We start from the raw sequence: 23,750 nt of genomic DNA on the forward strand, positions 1-23,750 counted from the left end.
CACACCCTTACCTTAGCAGGTCATCACGTCAGGAGCTCTTGTGATTCTATTTGAAACCATTGTAGACCATTTAAATCCAGTGTAGATGCTGTTGTGGTCTCTGAATCCAGTGCAACCAGTTGGATTCCAGTTTAACCAGTGTTGTGGTCCTTGTGAAGCCAGCGTTACCAGTTTGAATCCAGTGTAACCAGTGTTGTGGTCTGTATAGATCCAGTTTATCTGGATTAGATAGTGAAACTTAGTTTTTATATAACATTATATTAAACATATGTTTCTTTACTTTATTGAAATAATTATAATGTTCATGATTATAATTATTCCTCAATGCTTTCATGGTCATGTGTGTACATTCTTTTTTAAAAATAAGTTCCTTTTCAAAAGTTGAGCCATTAGATCTGACCTAATCATGTTATTAACATCGGAACTGAAAACATTTTTCAACGCGTTTGTGTTATATAATTATAAGAAGAACAATACACATCATTTGGTAAAACATTATTTCCTTTTTAATTTTTCCAAAAATACATGAATATCAACATGAACAGAAACATGACAAATAACACTCAGGAGCCCGGTTTAATACAAACATCCTAAGCCAGAAACACCTGGGTCAGTGAACGCATCACAGCCCATCAGTGGAACAGAAAGGTAAGTGAACGCCTCACAGAAACAAACAGATAAGGAGGAAGACGTGGACTGGACCTGTGGTAACACACAGACAACCTTAAAGGAACACTCCAACATTTCTCCATCTCCTCCTCCGGAGTGGTGCAATGAGACAGTCTGTTCTCAGACGTACAGCCTTCAGGAACAAGTTGGGGTTCAGTATCTTGACAACAACACCTCGACATGCGGACTAGAGGAGCTTGGAATTGAGCAGCCTGCTGTTTAGTGAACTACCTGCTCCACCTCCTGTACCTGAGTCAAACTAACACAGGACTTTCACCCAGGGGCACGCTGTTTGTGTCTGGTCTGAAACCAAGTCAACTTTGTTTTATTTTGCTTTAGTTTTGTTACGTAACTTTTGGATTTAACTAACGCTAGTTGCGTAACAAGCGTAGTTATTTTACGAAAAACAAACGTGGTTATTTGAACCCAAGCACAATCTTTTCTTAAGCCTAACCAAGTGGGTTTGTTGCCTATAACTACTAGTTATAGGCAAGTACTATTATTAGTACTATTATTAGTAATGAAACTAGTTACTAGTTTCATTACTAATAATTGTACTCTCTGTAAGATGACGAGAGAGACAGCATTTTGGTGAGTGACTGTGGAGATAGAACTGGCTCGGGTCAAGGAGATGTGTATGGGCTTAAAAGTAACCTTGACTACAACTGAACTGCCCATCCATAAAGTTATCATAACCGAATAGATGTCACTCAATGCAGGATTTTAAAAATCATATTAGACATCCGCACGTATGGTACAAAGAAGTGATTTTTAGGACGGTAGGCAGTTTATGATTTAAAATGAAAATTGGAATAACGAGCCGTCAGAACAATGGGCCATCAAAACCAACACCTGTTGGAACAATGTGCCGTTACAAAAATTATACGTCGGGATACCATCGAACAATGGGCCGACGGAACAATGATCCATCGGAACAATGATCCATCGGTACAATGATCCATCGGAACAATGGACCGTCGGAACAATGATCCATCGGTACAATGGACCATCGGAACAATGATCCATCGGAACAATGATCCATCGGTACAATGATCCATCGGAACAATGATCCATCGGAACAATGATCCATCGGTACAATGGACCATCGGAACAATGATCCATCGGAACAATGATCCATCGGTACAATGATCCATCGGAACAATGATCCATCGGAACAATGGGCCGTCGGAACAATGATCCATCGGAACAATGGACCATCGGAACAATGATCCATCGGTACAATGATCCATCGGAACAATGGACCGTCGGAACAATGATCCATCGGAACAATGATCCATCGGAACAATGGGCCATCGGAACAATGATCCATCGGTACAATGATCCATCGGAACAATGATCCATCGGAACAATGGACCGTCGGAACAATGGACCATCGGAACAATGATCCATCGGAACAATGGACCGTCGGAACAATGATCCATCGGTACAATGATCCATCGGAACAATGATCCATCGGAACAATGGACCGTCGGAACAATGGACCGTCGGAACAATGATCCATCGGTACAATGATCCATCGGTACAATGATCCATCGGAACAATGGACCGTCGGAACAATGGACCATCGGAACAATGATCCATCGGAACAATGATCCATCGGAACAATGATCCATCGGAACAATGGACCATCGGAACAATGATCCATCGGTACAATGGACCATCGGAACAATGATCCATCGGTACAATGATCCATCGGAACAATGGGCCGTCGGAACAATGATCCATCGGTACATTTATCTAACAAAGAAAGTATAATATATTGAGACGATTTAAATTAACGAAATTTGCAAATGGACTACTAATAGATAAATTAATGGATTGCAATATATAAGGATATTTTATTAGATGATCTCATCACAGTCTAAAAAATGTAATAAAAAAACCTTAAAAGCAGATTTAGGGGGAAACATAACGAGTAGAATCCCATTAAAATGTACCAAATAGCATGAAATAATTATATAAATTGAATAAAAAAATCCTGCTCTGTGGTTATTTTTACACTGTGCAGATAATCCAGTATTTAACTACATTTGGATCAAACAAATTAATTTTCACCTTCATTGATAGAAGGAGGTTCCTTAATGTTTGTTTTTGTAAACAAGATTGAAATCTTTCCCATAAAAGATGAACAGAAAGCACTCAGCTACATTTCTTTAGGAGGGTCAACAGGACTCTGGTTTGGTTTGGCGGTGCGTTCACTGGCTGTAGTCAGTTCTCTGATGTTTGTTGGTGAGCGGAGCGTTCAGCCTCACAGGAAGTCTTGTTTCTGCAAAAGTCCCTGAAACCACGTCCTCAGAGTCCCAGCGGCCATTTTAAACAGGATCAGTCTGAAGGTCAGCATTTACTGAGTGATTGAAAAACTACTGTTACTAAAACGAGAAGCTTTTACGTGAACTGAAAAGTCGTGACATTGTCAGCGACAGGATCAAACAACTGCTTTAATTACTAAGCTATAATTTACCTTATCACATATGTGAAAACATGCCTCTGGATTGATTAGGGTTATTTTAAAGCATGGTTCTTTTGTTATATAAAAAACGAATACACGTGTTACGTTGGTGTACACCAGGGCTCAATTTAGGGTCCTCCTTTGTTCCTCATATACTCAAAGTGTCTCCAAAGGTTTGTAAAGTGACTTAATATTATATTTTACTTCCCCTATCCGGCTGTGATCATTTGGATCCAACTTACTATGAAATGAGAATCCCTTAAGATCCGCTAGGTTAACCCTTAAAACAACACTGAATTACCAGAAATGAAGACTTAGACTGATGACTTTCCCCAGAAGATGTACGTAAGGATTCTCAAATATTTTCAGCAGCTTATTATTGAGATATTAGTTGAATTGTTATTCATTCAGAAAATTAGCTAATTATTAGGTTAACAGGATTCATGACAAATTAATGGATCAGATTATATTAAGTGAAGATTTTTGCTTTTTCTGCCTATTGATTATTAACATTACACTTTAATTTAGAGGGAACTGTTTTCAAATAAGGTGTAGATTCAGGCGTTAAAACAATAAGTACAATTATGGAATATTATACATTGACATATAATTATTTTTTAATGCCTTTTGGATCATTTGCTAATTATAAGGCTTTAAGATACATACCTTATCTTTTTAGGGTGGATTTTATGTTATTTGGTTGAAGTCTTTTTGTTCAAAAAGCCATTCAACTGTGCAGATACTGTAAATTAACATACAATATTGAACATTGTTAAATGTTCCATTAATGATCTCCAATTCTGCGGAGAACCACTGAATTTGCAACTAATTTTAGTAAACAATGTCAAATGGGACAAATTAAGGAGAATCTGTATATATATATATATATATATATATATATATATATATATAATATATATATGACAGGTTATTTATTATTCTGTCAACAAAATCTCATAATTACCATACATGTGATTTTATTACTGTAGTTTTTATTCATCACACATAATCCTCTCCTGTCACTCTGTCATATAATAAGGAACATAAAGAAACAGCTAAAGGTCTTTTTGTGGTTGTGGTACATCTGTGAGGTACAAATACATTAATATGAGTAATATGAATATTACCTCCTTGTGGCCTTTTTGTTTGATCTGAGTGAACGTGTGATTAACTTTGGCATTTAAAAATAAAACCCTTTCAGCAGTTTAAAATGGCCGCCAGTGCGTAGAGAGTCATGTGACCCGTACAGACAGCATCACCTTTGATTGGTCAATCTGCTGTGGAGGGGCCGGACTTTGGACAGGACTTTGTGAGGTGGGTCAGTCATGGTCGTCACGCACTTGGTATTGGCAGGGCAGGGCGTTACCGGGGCGATGACGGGCGGGGCACTGGGCGGGGCTCCTGTTGTTGTTGTTGTTGTGGTAACTGCAGACTGGTTGTTGGTTACTGTGGCGACAGGTTTGGCCAGAGTGGTCTGGATCTCTGCCCTCCTGGCGAGAGCCGTCTTCAGCTTCTCCCTCATCTGGTCGATCTGTTCCTGCAGCTCCTGCAGCTCACCAGGCCGGGCTGGAGTCACCGCTGCAGGGGGGGCAACCACTGCGGGGGGGCTGCTACAGCCACGGTGGGAGGCGCAGAGGAGGAAGTTGAGGCTCGGGAAAGGAGCAGGCTGGCGAGGGAAGCCGCCGGTCCGCCGTTCTCACACAGTCTGCTGTTTGGCCCCGCCTTCGGCTTGGACGGTCCCTGCCCTTCAGATTTGGCTCCGCCTCCCTTGGCGTCAGAAGTGGCCATGCGAGCGAGCAGGCGGCGGGTGTTGAGGGTCTCCAGGTTAAAGTGGACTCGTTTGAAGTCTCGGGCGTCCTTAACGGCGTCGGCGGCGTCCTTACTGGCCTCATTGTTCCACTTGGCCGAGGCTCCGGGGGCGGCGGATCGGGGGGGCCGGAGGGGGCTGAGGCTTCGGTAGGTTACAGCTGAACAGAAACAGAGTCACAGTTCATTCGTTACCATGGAAACAGTTCATAAAACAATCTGTTAACCTCTCTTAAGAAGCTTGTGATGATGAGGTTATTAAATGTTGACCTCCCAGTTAAAGACAAACATTTCTATGAACACGGTGATGGTAACAGAACCCGACCTTTTCTCTTTCTCAGCTCGCTGCCTCTTCACGTCTTCATACGTCATGTTCAAAGCTCGATGGATTTTCTGACAAACACACAAACAAACTTTTTCCTCAGAAACAACACAATCATTTAGGAGCTGTTTGAAATGAGAACACAGTGAGAGGACATCTGTGAACTCGGACACCTGGTTCCATATATATATATACATATATATGTGTATATATATATGTATATATATACACATATATATATACATGTATATATATAGACCTGTCACTAACTCATTTAACAGACAGTCGATGGTTTTGTCGCAGCAGGAATGATGTTTTGTTTTTTTACAGTAAAACTCAGAATCAAACTTGCCATCAGACTAAAACCAGAATCCATAGTGAACCCAAACCAACACTCTGGTTCTCACCTGTGAGGTGTGCAGCCAGTATTTGAGGTTCTGTCGGCGGCGGATGTGTGGAAGGACAAGTTGATAGAACCCGTGTTCACCTGCCAGAGTCAGTAACGCTCCACCAACGCCAACGCACAACAACATGAAGAGACCCGAGAAGTGACTGATCCCCATCTGAAGAGTCTGACAGAGAGGAAGAGGAAGAGGAAGAAGAAAAGAAAAAGAAGAGGAAGAGGACGAAGAAGATGAAGAAGAGGAAAAGGAAGAGGAAGAGGAAGAAGAAGAAGAAGAGGACGAAGAAGAGGAAAAGGAAGCGGAAGAAGAAGAGGAAAAGGAAGAGGAAAAGGAAGAGAAAGAAGAAGAGGAAAAGGAAGAGAAAGAAGAAGAGGAAGATGAAAATGAAAAGGAAGAGGAAGAAGAAGAGGAAGAAGAAGAAAAGGAAGAGGAAGAGGAAGAAGAAGAAGAAAAAGAAGAGGAAGAGGACGAAGAAGATGAAGAAGAGGAAGAGGTAGAAGAAGAAGAAGAGGAAGAAGAAAAGGAAGAGGACGAAGAAGAGGAAGAGGAAAAGGAAGAGGAAGAAGAAGAAGAGGAAGAAGAAGAGGAAGAGGACGAAGAAGAAGAAAAAGAAGTGGAAGAGGACGAAGAAGAGGAAGAGAAAAAGGAAGAGGAAGAAGAAGATGAAGAGGAAAAGGAAAAGGAAGAGGAAGAGGAAAAGGAAGAAGAGGAAGAAGAAGAGGAAGAAGAAGAAAAAGAAGAGGACAAAGAAGAGGAAGAGGAAAAGATCGAGGAAGAAGAGGAAGAAGAGGAAGAGGAAACGATCGAGGAAGAAGATGAAGAAGAGGAAAAGGAAAAGGGAGAGGAAGAAGAAGAGGAAGAGGAAAAGGAAGAAGAAGAAGAGAAAGAAGAAGAGGAAGAGGATGAAGAAGAGGAAGAAGAAGAGGAAGAGGAAGAAGAAGAGGGAGAAGAAGAAGAGGAAGAGGAAGAAAAAGAAGAGAGTAAATGTTCCCTGCCAGGTTCTTGGAGAACCGAACCCTTTTTAAAGGTCAGAACAAGCTGCTAGAACGCCTTCAGGACCAGATGGATCAACAATAAGGGAGACCTTCCAAACAGATGTGACCCGCTCTGCCTCAGTAACATGTTAGCATGTTAGCATTAGCTTATTTTCAGTGAACACAGAGTACAGCTCATATTGGTATTGAACAAATTAACAGACCTGATGATGAAAAGCCAGAGGATTAATAAAGTTATTAATAAAGTTATTCATCCTGAATGGTGAACCATATTTCATCTTCATCCATCCAACAGCCAAGTGGAGGACAGACAGACAGACAGACAGACAGACAGACAGGATGAACATGCAGTGATGATTAGGAGATAATATATTGTAGCAGCTAACAGTGGACAGGATTTGGGGATTTTTTGTGTTTATTAAACTAGAATTTAAACTTGATTATTAATAAACTGTGAAATCAGACAGCAACAGAACTTCTTTTCATCAGATATTTACTGTTCTATGGAACATTCATGATATCAGCTCCTCGGACGTGTTGACGAAGATCTCTACGTTAGAATTTCTATTGTGACCATGACGATCAGAGATCAATCCCACAATGCACCTGGAGTCTCAAATGGTGGACTGTCCTCAAATGGTGGACTGTCCTCATGGTAGACTGTCCTAATGGTAGACTGTCCTAATGTAGACTGTCCTAATGTATACTGTCCTCATGGTAGACTGTCCTCATGGTAGACTGTCCTAATGTATACTGTCCTCATGGTAGACTGTCCTAATGTAGACTGTCCTAATGGTAGACTGTCCTAATGTAGACTGTCCTAATGGTAGACTGGTAGACTATTCATCTAATGGTAGACTGTCCTAATGTTAGACTGTCCTCATGGTAGACTGTCCTAATGTAGACTGTCCTAATGGTAGACTGTCCTAATGGTAGACTGTCCTAATGGTAGACTGTCCTAATGGTAGACTGTCCTAATGGTAGACTGTCCTCATGGTAGACTGTCCTAATGTAGACTGTCCTCATGGTAGACTGTCCTAATGTAGACTGTCCTAATGGTAGACTGTCCTCATGGTAGACTGAGACTGTCCTATGGTAGACTGACTGTCCTAATGGTAGACTGTCCTCATGGTAGACTGTCCTAATGTAGACTGTCCTCATGGTAGACTGTCCTAATGTAGACTGTCCTCATGGTAGACTGTCCTCATGGTAGACTGACCTCATGGTAGACTGTCCTAATGGTAGACTGTCCTAATGGTAGACTGTCCTAATGTAGACTGTCCTCATGGTAGACTGTCCTAATGGTAGACTGTCCTAATGTAGACTGTCCTAATGGTAGACTGTCCTAATGTATACTGTCCTCATGGTAGACTGTCCTAATGGTAGACTGTCCTAATGTAGACTGTCCTAATGTTAGACTGACCTCATGGTAGACTGTCCTAATGTAGACTGTCCTGTCCTAATGTAGACTGTCCTCATGGTAGACTGACCTCATGGTAGACTGTCCTCATGGTAGACTGTCCTAATGGTAGACTGTCCTCATGGTAGTCTGACCTCATGGTAGACTGTCCTCATGGTAGACTGTCCTAATGGTAGACTGTCCTAATGGTAGACTGCCCTAATGGTATATTGTCCTCATGGTAGAGTGTCCTAATGTAGACTGTCCTCATGGTAGACTGTCCTAATGGTATACTGTCCTCATGGTAGACTGACCTCATGGTAGACTGTCCTCATGGTAGACTGTCCTAATGATAGACTGTCCTAATGGTATACTGTCCTCATGGTAGACTGTCCTCATGGTAGACTGTCCTAATGGTATACTGTCCTCATGGTAGACTGTCCTAATGGTATACTGTCCTCATGGTAGACTGTCCTAATGTAGACTGTCCTCATGGTAGACTGTCCTAATGGTAGACTGTCCGAATGGTATACTGTCCGAATGGTAGACTGTCCTAATGTTAGACTGTCCTCATGGTAGACTGTCCTAATGTAGACTGTCCTCATGGTAGACTGACCTCGGTGACGGCGAACACTCGGTTCCCACAGGGAACCACTTTGTACCACTTGTCGTGCATCAGATCCATGTAGCCTTCTGATTTATATCTGCTGATGAATTCTGAGATGTTGGAGGTCAGTGGGGAGTTCTGAGGCAGACCGATACCATAACCTGAACAAAAAATAATAGAGTAAACAACATGCCGATACCATAACCTGAACAAAAAGCATAAACAATAAAGAAGAAGAAGAAGAAGAAGAAGAAGAAGAAGAAGAAGAAGAAGAAGAAGAAGAAGAAGAAGAAGAAGAAGAGCTGCTGCTGCTGCCGGGATCAGAGCTCTCCTCCTCCCTCCGGAGCTCCTCCAGGACAAAGGTCACAGTGAAGCCGGATCTGGTCAGTCCTCGGTGGAGGAATGTTCCACGGTGACATCGGGGACCAGCTTCAAACAGAACTAGATAGAACGTGGACGTAGTTCTCTGAACACTGTTCATACAGAGTGTGTAAACGTTCTATGTTTACTATTCTACAGGGTTCTCTCAGCAGAGTCTCTCAGGAGGAACACGCTCTGAATAAACCTTTAAACTGTCAGAGAGTCCTGCAGGGAGACTGTTCTCCTCGTCTGATTGGTCGAGATGTGGTTGATGATGAAACCTTATGAAACATGTTATAATAAAAAGCTGATGGAACTGAGAGGAAGTGAACGGAGGAAAACCCAGTAGGCAGAGGAAGACATGTTTTTGCCTCACAGTTTGAGGACAAAACACATGAACCTCTGTAACTAGATCCTCACAAAGATACAAGTCCGGTTCAAACACAAACACACAATAAAAACCACGACTCACCTTCGATAGCGAACGGTTTCCCCACTGTCGCCAGTTTACAGTCGGCGTCGATGGAAACCTCGTAATCAAGCAACGCTTTGTCCATGATGGTAACTATGTCCTTCAACACAGAGCGACACGGTTACTATGGTAACTATGTCCTTCAACACAGGGGGTTATCTGTCCTTCAACACAGAGCGACATGGTTACTATGGTAACTATGTCCTTCAACACAGAGCGACACGGTTACTATGGTAACTATGTCCTTCAACACAGAGCGACATGGTTACTATGGTAACTATGTCCTTCAACACAGAGAAACATGGTTACTATGGTAACTATGTCCTTCACATAAAACTACATGGTTACTATGGTAACCATATCGTTCCCCGTGTTTCTTACTTGAGAGTGGCGACCCCCTCAGGTGTCGTGGGCTCGTTGAAGCGCCTCATGTACTCATGCATCTCTGGAAAACTCTTCTTCATGTAATCCTCCGCACTGCTCTCCCTCACCGTACCAAAACGAAAACCCTGAGACGGATGATGCAGCTGACACACCAACGAAGAAGAGAAAGGAGACAGAGTTAAGCAGAGAGATTTACACACTTTATAGTTGACTACAGAAACTAGGAGGATGGAGGAGTCCCTGTCCCCCAGGATCAGTGCTTAGACAGAGGAGGGTCCGATGATGAGGATTTCAGAATTGTCGCTGTTGAGTTTGAGAAAGTTGGCTTGCCTCCAGGTCTTTATATCTGTGAGGCGGTTGGTGGTGGTGGAGAGGGTGGTGGGGGGATGGAGTAGGTGGAGATGTAGAGCTGGGTGTCATCAGCATAGCAGTGGAAGTGGAGACCCTGGTTGCATATGATGTTACCAAGGAGGAGCATGTAGAGGATTAAGAGGAGGGGACCGAGAACTGAACCTTGGGGGACACCTTGAGAGACTGTGTCTGTGTCGGAGTTTAACTTATTGATGTGAATGAACTGTTGAAGGTCAGAGACGTATGATGTGAACCAGGAGAGGGCTGTGCAGTGATGTGGAGGGAGGACTCAGGACGGGGGAGGAGGATGGAGTGGTTGATGGTGTCAAACGCTGCGCTGAGGTCCAGTAGTATGAGAATGTTGAGGGAGTGGTCATCTGAGGAGAGGAGGAGGTCGTTGACGACTTTGATTTGAGCCGTTTATATATATATACTATATATATATATATTATAATACATTATACTATATTATATATTCAGACACTGACCCAGTGTTTTTCTTGGAAGCTGCGGTCTGAACATTAATAATAAAAAGCTAATCACACACACACACACACACACACACACACACACACACACACACACACACACACACACACACACACACACACACACACGCACACACACACACTCTCTCTTATATAAACACTCACAAACGTGTTTCATGCTTCAATCAGCCGCTGAATTAAAAGTGTAATTAGGACGAAGCAGGTGATCCAAAGAGCAGATTAAATCTGTAATTATTTCAGGACAGGAAACAGAAAGTAAACGATTAACGAGTAACGGCTCAGCAGCAAAGACTGAAGTCAACACACTTTTATCAGTATGCTTATGATTTCTGTTCCATTTTCAACACTGAATAATGAATTATGAGATAATCCTGGTGTTCTGGAGCAGCCGTCCCAGGAACCGGGCCGTGGACCAGAACCAGATGCTACAGTGTTATAGATCATATTTGTTAGCTTAGTAAATGAGTTAAAACGTCACTTGAGGGTTTCTTCAGAAAAAGGTGGGGGAGTTAAAAAGAACTAACTTTGATGATAACGCAGAAAAAAAGATAAAAGGTCTTCTTTCATAGTTTTCTCACCAGTCGCAGGATGTCTGCTTCATACTTTGTATGATGAGCTTCTCACCACTCAACTAACGTCAGACCAAGGAGAGACAACGCGTACGGAGATAAAAGCACAACTTCAGGTTCAGGTTTATAGTTAGGATTGTTTTTTTAAATTACAAAGTGTGGTTCTTCTCAGATTTGCTGGATAACAGACACATGTTGAATTACAAGAAAAAGCTTTTAAAATGACTTTGAAGGCTTTGTTTGTCTCACCTTTGCGTCGTGGATTCCTGACACCTCCTCAAACGTCTTCTCCCCCACCATCACGGCTGCAAGATTGGCTGTGTAGCTGGAAAGCACCAGCAGGCAGAAGATGGCCCACAGGTTCATCAGAAACCGACCCGTCCAACACTTCGGCGTCTTGGAGGAGACGGTGCGTCCGAACAGGATAGCGTAGCACAGGTTGAGAGCAGACGAGTACGAAAACACTCTCATCCTGTTGCGTCCGTGAGGTGTCATGCCGTATGGACTCTTCCACTCGTACAGCGTGAGAAAGAGAGCAGTGATGTGCAGTGCCAGGAAGATACCAACCCACATAGACCAGTGCAGGGGCCACATGAAGGCTCCGATGGGGGCCGCGGTGTCCTTACTGCGCACCAGGATGCCCAGGCTGGTAGAGAAGAAGGGCGAGGTGAAGTCGATCACCCGGCTCCGAGCCGAGTTAATACTGAAGGAGGTTACGGCCATGTCTGCCAGGCCGTTCAGAAGATCTCCCACCAGCCCGGTCCAGCGCCCCCCCTTCCACGCTCCGTACTTCCCGTCCCCGACGATGTAAAGGTCGAACTCGAAGCCCAGGTCCTCGCCCAGTTTCTCCAGCAGGTCGATGCAGTATCCGTAGCAACACTTGCTGTGCTCTGCAGGCAGGAAGCTGCTGTTGCCCCCGGCCACCTCCCTGAAGAATCTCTCCAAAGTTTCCGAGCTGTTGGTGCTGGCGTCCAGGCAGTACTGTCCGGCCGGGCAGCTGCCTTCGTCGTCGACATCCCGCGTGAAAACAAAGGGATGTTCCACCAGAGTCACCACCCGAACTCGACTCCCCACCACCGGCATCCCTGGCCTCCAGCGGCCCCTGGTCCTCCCGCTCATCCCCTCTGTCCTGTGGCGGGGTTTGGGTCCCTGCCAGACTCCCTGGTCCTCCACCTGCAGCTGGCCTCCCTCCCAACTGCCCACCGTCACCCAGGTGGGCTGACCCAGCGCATCCCGTCGCAAGCTCCAGATGTGGAAACGCTGCGAGGTGAGGATCTGAGACCTGTTCTGGTGGACTTGGATTGGACCCGTGAGACCGGAGAAAGACGTGTTGGACAAGAACCTGCAGGACAGAAAAACAAAAAAAGACAGAAAACAAAACACAGCAGCTAATACACACACGAGATGTGGGTGGGGCCTCACAGCTGTGAAGTCAGTTCATTGGTCGATCGATGCAATATTCATGACCTTTGAATCATCATTAGGTTTGATCTGTTCTCTGGTGGTTTCCAGATATCCAGTTTCTAAGATTTCACAACCTAGAGAACCAACTTGATATACAGTAAAATAATATTTTGTTGATCAAAATAACAGTCCCCCCCCGGTTGAAGCTTGTTCTTGTACTAACTTATTCTCTTTAGATTCCTCTGCTAAGACTGCACAGGAAGCAGTGGTTTAAAATGTAGGCTGTTTAGTCGTTTTTAATATCAGATTCATATTTATTAGATAAATGTATTTGTTTGCACAATAAAACAAAGCAGCAGAAACACAACCACAAAAGAAAAGAAGCAAGATTTGCTGTTGATGTTGGAAAAAACAATGTGGGTTTATGAGAGCTATCTCCCCTCAGTATTCAGATGTATACCTGAAGCTAATTAGTGACAAATTTAAATTTCCATATTTAAAATCTAAGATTAGAACTGATAGCCGCACAACCACTAACAATGTTTAGATCTCCTTTAATCTCAGTCACAGAGCAGTTGAGCTGAACAAAAAAAACACGGATTTGGAAAAAAAGAGAGAAATAATTCAAACGTCTGGTCAGAACATGAACCTGTCTGATAGTGATGTCATCCACGAGAGTTTCCTGTCGTTACAGGAAGCAGAGGAGACTAACCTTCCTCACATGAATCTATCGTTTGAGCTTTGACCGGAACGCCTCTTCTCCGCTGCAGCGGTTTGAACACACTGACCAGAGTAAGCTCCGCCCCTTGTTGTGTAAACCTGACTTCAAAGAAAAGTCTTTAAAGAAAAATATGAGAAGTGAATACAGAATAGGAAAGTTCTGCTCGAACCAGGAGAGTGTTTCACCCCTAAGAACTCTTCTCAAGTCCCATTCAACGGATTGTTTTGAAATGTGCTGTGACCATCGTGGTCCTCAGAGGATGTTTCCTGTTGATTTTGTTTTGGTGCTAGCTTCATGACAAAAGCTCAACACCACAAAGATGAGAACCTGAAGTGAAGTCCTTTTATTTATTGATAACTGTGAAGTCTGAAGACGATTTCAGGTTCACATGTTGATGGTTCACTATTGTGAGTCTGACTTCATATTCATACCCTCACTTCCTGTTTCTCTTTCATTTCTTTTGTTCTGTTCTCCTACTGCAGCTGATAATCCGTCCTCTGAGGTTTTTATCTCTCAGTCTGAGTGTAATTTCATTTCCTGTGAATGCTTTTGATCTTTTCTGTCACTAAACTGAACGCAGCAGTTAAACCTTTAATCCCCCTCAAACCTGCAGCTTGTCTTCTCTCCTGCTGCTGTCAGACTCTCAGACAAAACTGACTTAACCCCAAGTTGCTCCTGAAGGCCATCGGTGTGGACTGGATGTTGCATGAATGTTAGTTAGAGTCTGATGGTGGCACCTTGATGGTAGCCTGTCATCAGTGTGTGAATGGGTGAATGATATGTAACATACTACTGACTGTAAGTCGCTTTGGAGAAAAGCGTCTGCTAAATGACTGTAATGTAATGTAATGTAATGACTTTGCTGCTTGTCGCAGTGTTTGTCAGTGTATCGCAGTGTTCCTCTATATTTACTGATTTATTTACTGATGTCTGATATGTATATAAACATCCATATATCTATATCTATCTATATAATAATAATAATAATCAATCCTTTATTAGTCCCACAATGGGGAAATTATTTCTCTGCATTTAACCATCCCGGAGGAGCAGTGGGCTGCAATGAAGCGCCCGGGGAGCAACTTGGGGTTAGGTGTCTCGCTCAAGGACACCTCGGCATGTTGCCGGTAGATAGATATATATATTTAAACACACAGAGAAAATAAGAGGAAAGACACAGATTTTATTTATGAATATGAAGATGTGTGTGTGTTTCCTCCTTCCTCTCTCGGGTGCTACAGCCTTAACTCCTACCCTTTTCCTCCACTTCACTGATAACACACAACTGTCTGCATGAACATTCAAAGAGCAGAACTCATTCGGACTAAAATGAGGAATACATGCTAATATTTCACTGTCATTGATGAACACTGGTTATGAATCTACTGCTGTTTGGAGACTGTGTGGCACATAAACACTAATGAGTTCTGTGTTTAGACACATTGAGGTCGGGAAGATATTTGATCTTCATAAATAAATAAATAACAGGCGATACTTTGCTGTGGTTGTGTTTTTACCTGGACAGGTACTGTCCGGAGGATGGCACCTCGTGTTTGTGGGGTTTGTCGTAGCAGTTCACCATGTTCGGGATCAGAGCCAGGTCTGGTCTCACCAAGGTTGCCGCGGCGATGGCCCTGGTGACGAGCTGCAGGGCATCGCTGACGTAGAAGTCGAGCGGTTTCCTTTCCACCTCTCCGTAGGCCAGCAGGCCGAGAGGCAGCCCGATGGCGTGCAGTGCGTCGGGGCTGATGGGCTGGCCCAGCACCCAGTGCACCATGGGTAAGGTCAGGCCCAGGTCCTGTGCGCTGCGCAGCACCGCCGCCGCGCACTGGGGGTCCGCTCCGAACAGCAGCACCGACGCAGGCGAGGGTTGGTTCTGTCGGAAGTGTCGTGAAAGGAAGTCGTGGATCTGAGTGTCGTCATGTGCTGACTGCGTCAGGTTCAGCAGGGCACGCACATGCCAGGTGACTCCGCCCCCACCGTCCCATGATGCACCGCTCCAACTCCCGCTGTCCAGCAGCCGCAGGAGACCCCGAGCCTCCTCCCAGCCTCGACACAGAACCACGGTACCCTCCCTCCAACCAGATCGCTTCAGAACCGTCAGCAGCAGGTCGGACAGACCGGACTCTGGAACCCCCATCGCCATCTGTAGGTGGAACCGGTTCTATGCAGGACCAGGAGTTGGAATCAGGAACAGAACCAGAAGGAGAACAACAACAACATGTCAGAACACATAATCAGCTATCATCAATCAGATATCACAGAACATGTGATCCTCTCTGGTGTCTGGAGGACAAAACTAGTTCTGGAGAGCAACGTTAGACAAACCAAGAGAGAACCATCAAATAACCATTAAATAGCCATCAGCTACACATCAGAGAACCAACAGAGATCCATCAGAGAACCAATAGAGATCCATCAGAGAACCAATAGAGATCCATCAGAGAACCAACAGAGATCCATCAGAGAACCAACAGAGATCCATCAGAGAACCAATAGAGATCCATCAGAGAACCAATAGAGATCCATCAGAGAACCAACAGAGATCCATCAGAGAACTAACAGAACCAACAGACATCCATCAGAGAAGGAGGATGATGAAGAGGAGGATGAGGAGGATGAGGAGGATGAAGAGGAGGATGAAGAGGATGAAGAGGAGGATGAAGAGGATGAAGAGGAGGATGAGGAGGAGGATGAAGAGGAGGATGAGGTGGAGGATGAAGAGGAGGATGAGGTGGATGAAGAGGAGGATGAGGAGGAGGATGACGAGGAGGATGAGGAGGAGGATGAAGAGGAGGATGAGGAGGATGAAGAGGAGGATGAGGAGGAGGATGAAGAGGAGGATGAGGAGGATGAAGAGGAGGATGAAGAGGAGGATGAGGTGGATGAAGAGGAGGATGAGGAGGAGGATGACGAGGAGGATGAGGAGGATGAAGAGGAGGATGAGGAGGATGAAGAGGAGGATGAGGAGGAGGATGAAGAGGAGGATGAAGAGGAGGATGAAGAGGAGGATGAGGAGGATGAAGAGGAGGATGAGGAGGAGGATGAGGAGGAGGATGAGGAGGATGAGGAGGATGATGAAGAGGAGGATGAAGAGGAGGATGAAGAGGACTAATGATGACCGGTGTTACAGATCAATAACTTTTATTAATAAACAGTTTGTGTTTCCTGAGGTGAAAATAAAACCAGCAGCCCTCCAGGTAAACCCTGAGGCATCCTGGGAAATGTAGGAAATCCCTGAGTGAAGCAGAGCTCATGTCTAAAATGTAGAACATGACAAACCCAATAACAATAATCCTCAGAGTCAGCGGGTCACTTCCTGTTGATGATTGGATTCATGTTCACAAACAATACTCTTCAGGTTTCCTCGAGTTCTGACCTGAATCCTCACTCCTTGAACCCTTTCCTCACCTCCTCACTCCTTGAACCCTTTCCTCACCTCCTTCACTTGTTATTTAATCCTTTCCTCACCTCCTCACTCCTTGAATCCTTTCCTCACCTCCTCACTCCTTGAATCCTTTCCTCACCTCCTCACTCCTTGAATCCTTTCCTCACCTCCTCAATCCTTTCCTCAGCTCCTCACTCCTTGAATCCTTTCCTCACCTCCTTCACTCGCTGAAGGATGATCATTAGTGATCCGGTGTTTGATGTCCCGTCTCCTGGTTGTGAAGTCTGACAGCAGCAGGAAGCAAAGACCTGCTCCATCTCCTCTTAACACCGTCAGGGGGAGGAGTCATGTTCTCCATCTCCTCTTAACACCGTCAGGGGGAGGAGTCATGTTCTCCATCTCCTCTTAACACTGTCAGGGGGAGGAGTCATGTTCTCCATCTCCTCTTAACACCGTCAGGGGGAGGAGTCATGTTCTCCATCTCCTCTTAACACTGTCAGGGGGAGGAGTCATGTTCTCCATCTCCTCTTAACACCGTCAGGGGGAGGAGTCATGTTCTCCATCTCCTCTTAACACTGTCAGGGGGAGGAGTCATGTTCTCCATCTCCTCTTAACACCGTCAGGGGGAGGAGTCATGTTCTCCATCTCCTCTTAACACCGTCAGGGGAGGAGTCATGTTCTCCTCTTAACACTGTCAGGGGAGGAGTCATGTTCTCCATCTCCTCTTAACACTGTCAGGGGAGGAGTCATGTGCTCCATCTCCTCTTAACACCGTCAGGGGAGGAGTCATGTTCTCTCCCCTACGTTCTCCTTTCTCCCACCACTTCCACTGTAACCAGTGAGCATCCCAGTGACAGCTGCTCTTCTTCACCAGTGTGTTGAGTCGATAAAGGTCCTCCTCCTAGAGACCTGGTTCTCCTCCAAGAGACCTGGTTCTCCTCCAAGAGACCTGGTCCTCCTCAGCAGACTGCTCCGCCCCTTTGTGTTGTCCCTCATGTCCACTTTATAGTTCAGGTGAACACCTCGGTACCTGTAAGATCTCACCATCTCAGTGTCCCTTCCCCTCCCCCTGTCCTCCACCATGTCCTCCACTATGTCCCCCCTGTCCTCCACTATGTCCTCCACTATGTCCTCCACTATGTCCTCCACTATGCCCTCCACTATGCCCTCCACCATGTCCTCCACTATGTCCTCCACTATGCCCTCCACTATGCCCTCCACTATGCCCTCCACCATGTCCTCCACTATGCCCTCCACTATGCCCTCCACTATGCCCTCCACTATGCCCTCCACTATGCCCTCCACCATGTCCTCCACTATGCCCTCCACTATGCCCTCCACCATGTCCTCCACTATGCCCTCCACTATGCCCTCCACTATGTCCTCCACTATGTCCTCCACTATGCCCTCCACTATGCCCTCCACTATGTCCTCCACTATGTCCTACATCATGTCCTCCACCATGTCCTCCACTATGTCCTCCACCATGTCCTCCAACAGGTCCTCCACCATGTCCTCCACCATGTCAGTGTCCCTGGATGTCCACTGGTACCAGAGGAGAGGGTTTGAACCTCCACTAGCTCTTTGGTTCCTGCTGAGTAGATCACAGGGGGCTTTGATCTGATGAAGTTGTCCTGTCATGTGTACGAAGCTGTTTGACCCTGTCTTGGCTATATGTATATATATATACATGTATATATACATGTATATATACATATATACAGCGGGTAAAATAAGTATTGAACACGTCACCATTCTTCTCAGTAAATATATTTCTAAAGGTGCTATTGACATTACATTTTCACCAGATGTCCATAACAACCCAAGTAATCCATACATACAAAGAAAACAAAACAAATAACTTCAGAAATTAAGTTATGTGTAATAAAATGGAATGACACAGGGAAAAAGTATTGAACACATGAAGAAAGGGAGGTGCAGAAAGGCATGGAAAGCCAAGACACCAGCTGAACTCTATCAGTAATTAGAAAGCAGTCCTGCCCCTTGTCAGTGCAAATTAATATCAGCTGGTTCAGTCCCAACTGATGGCCTATAAAAAGGTGTCTCATTACCAAGGTGTCACACAAGAAACATCCCATGATTGGTAAAAGCAAAGAGCTCTCTCAAGACCTTCTCAATCTTAAAAACTTCTGAATGTTCCAGTGAGCACTGTTGGGGCCATAATCCGGAAAGAACATCATTTCACCATAAACCGGCCACGACCAGGTGCTCCTCGCAAGATTTCTGACAGAGGAGTGAAACGAATTATCAGAAGAGTTGTCCAAGAGCCAAGGACCACTTGTGGAGAGCTTCAGAAAGACCTGGAATTAGCAGGTACAATTATTTCAAAGAAAACAATAAGTAATGCATCAACCGCCGTGGCCTGTATGTATGCTCACCACGCAAGACTCCATTGCTGAAGAAAAAGCATGTTGAAGCTTGTTTAAAGTTTGCTGCACAACATTTAGACAAGCCTGTGAAATACTGGGAGAATATAGTCTGGTCAGATGACACCAACATTGAACTCTTTGGATGCCATAATACACACCATGTTTGGAGGTCAAATGGCACTGCACATCACCCCAAAAACACCATACCAACAGTGAAGTTTGGAGGTGGGAACATCATGGTGTGGGGCTGTTTTTCAGCATACGGCACTGGCAAACTTCATATAATTGAAGGAAGGATAAATGGAAAAATGTAGCATTCTTGATAAAAATCTGCTGCCATCTAGCAGGATGATGAAGATGAAACGAGGGTGGACATTTCAGCAAGACAATGATCCCAAACACACAGCCAAGGAAACTCTCAGTTGGTTTCAGAGAAAGAAAATAAAGCTGCTAGAATGGCCCAGCCAATCACCTGATTTGAATCCAATAGAAAATCTATGGAAAAACATTATAGAGACACTAGTTATGGACCGGTACCTAAGAGTGCTGCCTTATGAGGCCAAAAAAGTAATAAGTCACCAAAGATTAGCAACATCGACCCCGGTGGACCCTGAACCTCAACCTGGACTAAGTGGAAATGACGGTGTTGGCTCTCTGGAAAGGCCACCTCTTAGAGGTCAGTATGGAACAGTGCAGTTGCAGGACCACACCCTAAGTAATGCCTTAAGAAATGTCCAGGTGCTAGAGGGCACTTTGGTGGGAACCAGGTTAACTCCTTCCTACCCTCACTTTGCAGTAAAAAATGGCCTATTATATCAGGTAGTGAAAGCTAATGATAAAGTCGTGGAGCAACTCCTCGTTCCCCAACCTCATCGCTCTACAATTCTGCAGCTAGCCCACACCCACTTGCTAGGAGCTCACTTGGGGGTAGAGAAAACAAAGGAAAGGGTATTACAAAGGTTCTTTTGGCCAGGAGTTCACAAGCAGGTAGAGAACTACTGCCGCAGTTTCCCAGATTGCCAGATAACAGCCCCCAAACCGACGTATCGGAACCCCCTTGTCCCTTTGCCCATCGTAGAAACCCCATTCGAAAGGGTGGGGATGGATATTGTGGGTCCCCTCCCCAAGAGTGCTCGAGGACATCAGTTCATCTTGGTCATATTAGATTATGCCACCCAGTACCTGGAAGCTGTCCCCTTAAGAAAGGCGAATGCCAAAGAAATAGCCAAAGAACTGTTCCTCTTCAGCAGCCGCGTAGGGATTCCAAAAGAGATCCTTACGGACCAAGGGAGCCCCTTTATGTCCAGGGTCACCTAGGAGTTGTGCTCGCTGCTGCAGGTAAAACAGGTGAGAACCTCGGTGTACCGCCCCCAGACGGATGGGTTAGTGGAGAGGTTTAACAAGACTCTCAAAGCCATGCTGAGGAAGGCCATCGACAAAGATGGAAGAAATTGGGACCAGCTTCTCCCCTACCTTCTGTTTGCGGTAAGAGAAGTTCCTCAGTCTTCCACTGGTTTCTCACCCTTTGACCTGTTGTATTCCCACAAACCCAGGGGTCTTTTAGACATAGCCAAGGAGACTTGGGAGGAGCAACCCTGTCCACACCGGACCATGATCGAACATGTAGGGGCGATGCGAGACAGGATGGCAGCGGTGGTCCCCATTGTGAAGGAGCACCTGGAGAAAGCCCAGAGAGATCAGAGTGCTGCTTATAACTGAGGAGCCCAACCCAGAGAATTCAAACCAGGAGACAGAGTCCTAGTTCTGGTCCCCACGGTGGAATGTAAGTTCTTGGCTACTTGGCAGGGACCTTATGAAGTAATTGAAAAAGTAGGGGACGTCAATTACAAAATACGGCAACCCGGGAGGCGTAAAGGTGAGCAAATTTACCATATTAACCTCTTAAAGAAATGGTATGATCGAGAGACATTGTTTACTTGCCTTCCCCCTTGAGAGGCAAAAGAACCGGCCAGACAAGCCAGACAACACGGTACGCTTCTGTAATGATTTCAGAAAAGTAAATGAAGTGTCGGAATTTGATGCATACCCCATGCCTCGCGTCGATGAGCTTATTGAGAGTCTGGGCAATGCTCGTTTCATAACTACTCTTGACCTAACGGAGGGGTACTGGCAGGTTCCCTTGTCTGCAGGGTCAAAGGAGAAGACGGCCTTTGCCACCCCTGGAGGTCTGTGGCAGTACCGGATGATGCCGTTTGGAGCTCCCGCCACATTTCAATGCTTGATGGATCAGGTACTTAAACCCCACAAAGAGTATGCATCTGCCTATTTGGATGATGTGGTGATTCAGAGTCCAGACTGGGAAAGTCACTTGCCTCGTGTGCAGAAGGTCCGACTTCAGCCGGGAGTTTGTGGTCCAGGCAGATGCCTCGGAGGTGGGTTTGGGCGCGGTGCTAGCCCAGATCAATGAAGGTGAGGAACACCCAGTCCTTTATTTGAGTCGGAAAATGCTGCCCAGAGAGAAAAGAAATATGCTATATATATATATATATATTTAAAAAAATCTGATGAAGAATAAGTTCTTGACCCCCCCCTCCTCTGGTCCCCCATAGGTTGGAGTCTGGTTCCTGGAAGGCAGAGACAGTTATAAAGACCTTCCAGACTCCTGTAGCTGATTTTACTCCTCCTCATCCTCTTCCTCCTCATTACTCATCCTCCTCCTTTCTCCTCCTCCTCAGCTCCCTCTGCTCAGTCTCCATCTCCTCCTTGTTTCTACTCTTGAATAGATTCTAGTTTCAGATTCTTCTCTGTACTCACCACTCAACAGCAGAGGTCAGAAGTCACATCACCAGCAGCAGCTTCAGATCAACACTTCACCAACAGGGAAACCGACAAACTCAAAGATTTATCATAAAAAATGTCCTGAAAACTGAAACTACTTCTCTGAACAAATACATTGTTAAAAAGTAAAGTTTCTGTTTGTCGCTGAATCAATGAAACCAAAAAGAGAGAAACGAGATCAAAGAAGTCCAATAAATATGAATAAAACATAAAAAGAAGAAGAGATGAAAAGATCTCCGTCTCTTTCACTAACCAGGAATATATTTCAGTGGACATATCAGCATGAACGTCTACTGAACACAGCTCTGTTGTTGTTGTTGTTGTTGACATCAGGTGGAGATGACATCCAGCCCGTTCGCCAAATACTGATGTTTGTATTCTTGTTGCTTACTATCAGAATATGTCACATGACGAGGGTCGAGGTGTTTCCAGAGGAAGAACTCATCAGGTCAAAGGTCACTCTACGGAGGGAAGATGAGTTCAGTTACACTTTTCATTAAATAATCCACTGCAGCTCAAATGAAGCTTTAATATTCAATTCTTGATTTTCAAGAAGGTTCCTCTGGAAATCTTTACTCAACAGAAGTAACTAAACTGCTATGATGTCATTGTCAGTGATCTGGAGCAACCAGATGTATGGATCAGCTGCCTGGTTACCATGGAGACAGAAGCAGGTCGTCAGAGGAAACCAGCGCTCTCTTAAAGGGACAGAGGACACTTCTGAGGACAGGAAGTGAGGTCGTCTGCAGTACTCTCTGTTTATGCATTAGAAGTCTAGTTTGTTTGTGTGAGCTGTTATCATCTGAGTGGATCCACTTAGTCCACACTTCTGGTTCTTCAGGTTCTCCTTTACTGAGAGAACCCAACTGCTGTTATCATCTGAGTGGATCAACTTAGTCCACACTTCTGGTTCTTCAGGTTCTCCTTTACTGAGAGAACCCGACTGCTGTTATCATCTCAGTGGATCCACTTAGTCCGAACTCCTGGTTCTTCAGGTTCCGTTATTGAGAGAACCCGACTGCTGTTATCATCTCAGTGGATCCACTTAGTCCGAACTCCTGGTTCTTCAGGTTCCGTTACTGAGAGAACCCGACTGTGAGCTGCTCATGACACAGAACCTGAGTTCTGTGTCCTGGTTTAATAAATCTGTATGAGAGATATTAAATAATGCGTTTCCTCTGCAGCTGCAGGAATGATGATCACGGTTCAAAGGAGAACCGTGAGCTGCTAACTGAGCAGAGAGAGGATCGCTGGCTGCACGCTCTTTAAATATTGTAATAAGCTCTCATTACTGCAGCAAACACATTGGAACCAGTCTGCAGATACGTACGGTGGCCCTGAAGGTTAAAACACACTCACACGTTTTGTGAAATGTTGTGTTTTGACCCTCAGGGCCACCATAGCTGTGAGTTTTCTCTTCATCACCAACACGCTCTGAAAACTGTTAGTGTTTCTGTTCTTAGAGAAAGCAGGATTAGCTGACTGCTGGATTTCATATTTGGAAGTTGTCCAGCTGTCAGACATCCCATAATACACTGTTCAAAACTCAGTGGACACCATGGAGATGACAGCTCAGAGGTTTGTGTCTCCAATCACAGCAAACAGCTTTCATCTCAACCAGATCATAAAGATCCTCATTAAAGGTCTGGACAAAGTTTACCTCTTCAGGACTAAATGAGCTCATAACTCAAAATAATATATATATATATATATATATATATATATGTATAC

The 23,750-nt window shown here is 44.8% G+C and overlaps 1 protein-coding gene across 1 annotated transcript in view; it reads right to left on the reverse strand.

The window, feature by feature from the left end:
- Nucleotides 1–4,394: 4,394 nt before the first annotated feature.
- Nucleotides 4,395–23,750, reverse strand: part of grin3bb (glutamate receptor, ionotropic, N-methyl-D-aspartate 3Bb) — a 36,063-nt gene continuing 16,707 nt past the window's right edge. The window contains 11 exon segments of the mRNA XM_054603197.1: nucleotides 4,395–4,750; nucleotides 4,753–5,066; nucleotides 5,068–5,106; nucleotides 5,271–5,338; nucleotides 5,675–5,839; nucleotides 8,682–8,833; nucleotides 9,505–9,597; nucleotides 9,652–9,668; nucleotides 9,886–10,031; nucleotides 11,567–12,659; nucleotides 14,960–15,606. Coding sequence (XP_054459172.1) covers nucleotides 4,395–4,750; nucleotides 4,753–5,066; nucleotides 5,068–5,106; nucleotides 5,271–5,338; nucleotides 5,675–5,839; nucleotides 8,682–8,833; nucleotides 9,505–9,597; nucleotides 9,652–9,668; nucleotides 9,886–10,031; nucleotides 11,567–12,659; nucleotides 14,960–15,606 — 3,090 coding nt within the window.

This window comes from Anoplopoma fimbria, chromosome 8 (genome assembly GCF_027596085.1).
Source record: "Anoplopoma fimbria isolate UVic2021 breed Golden Eagle Sablefish chromosome 8, Afim_UVic_2022, whole genome shotgun sequence".
NCBI lineage: Eukaryota > Metazoa > Chordata > Actinopteri > Perciformes > Anoplopomatidae > Anoplopoma > Anoplopoma fimbria.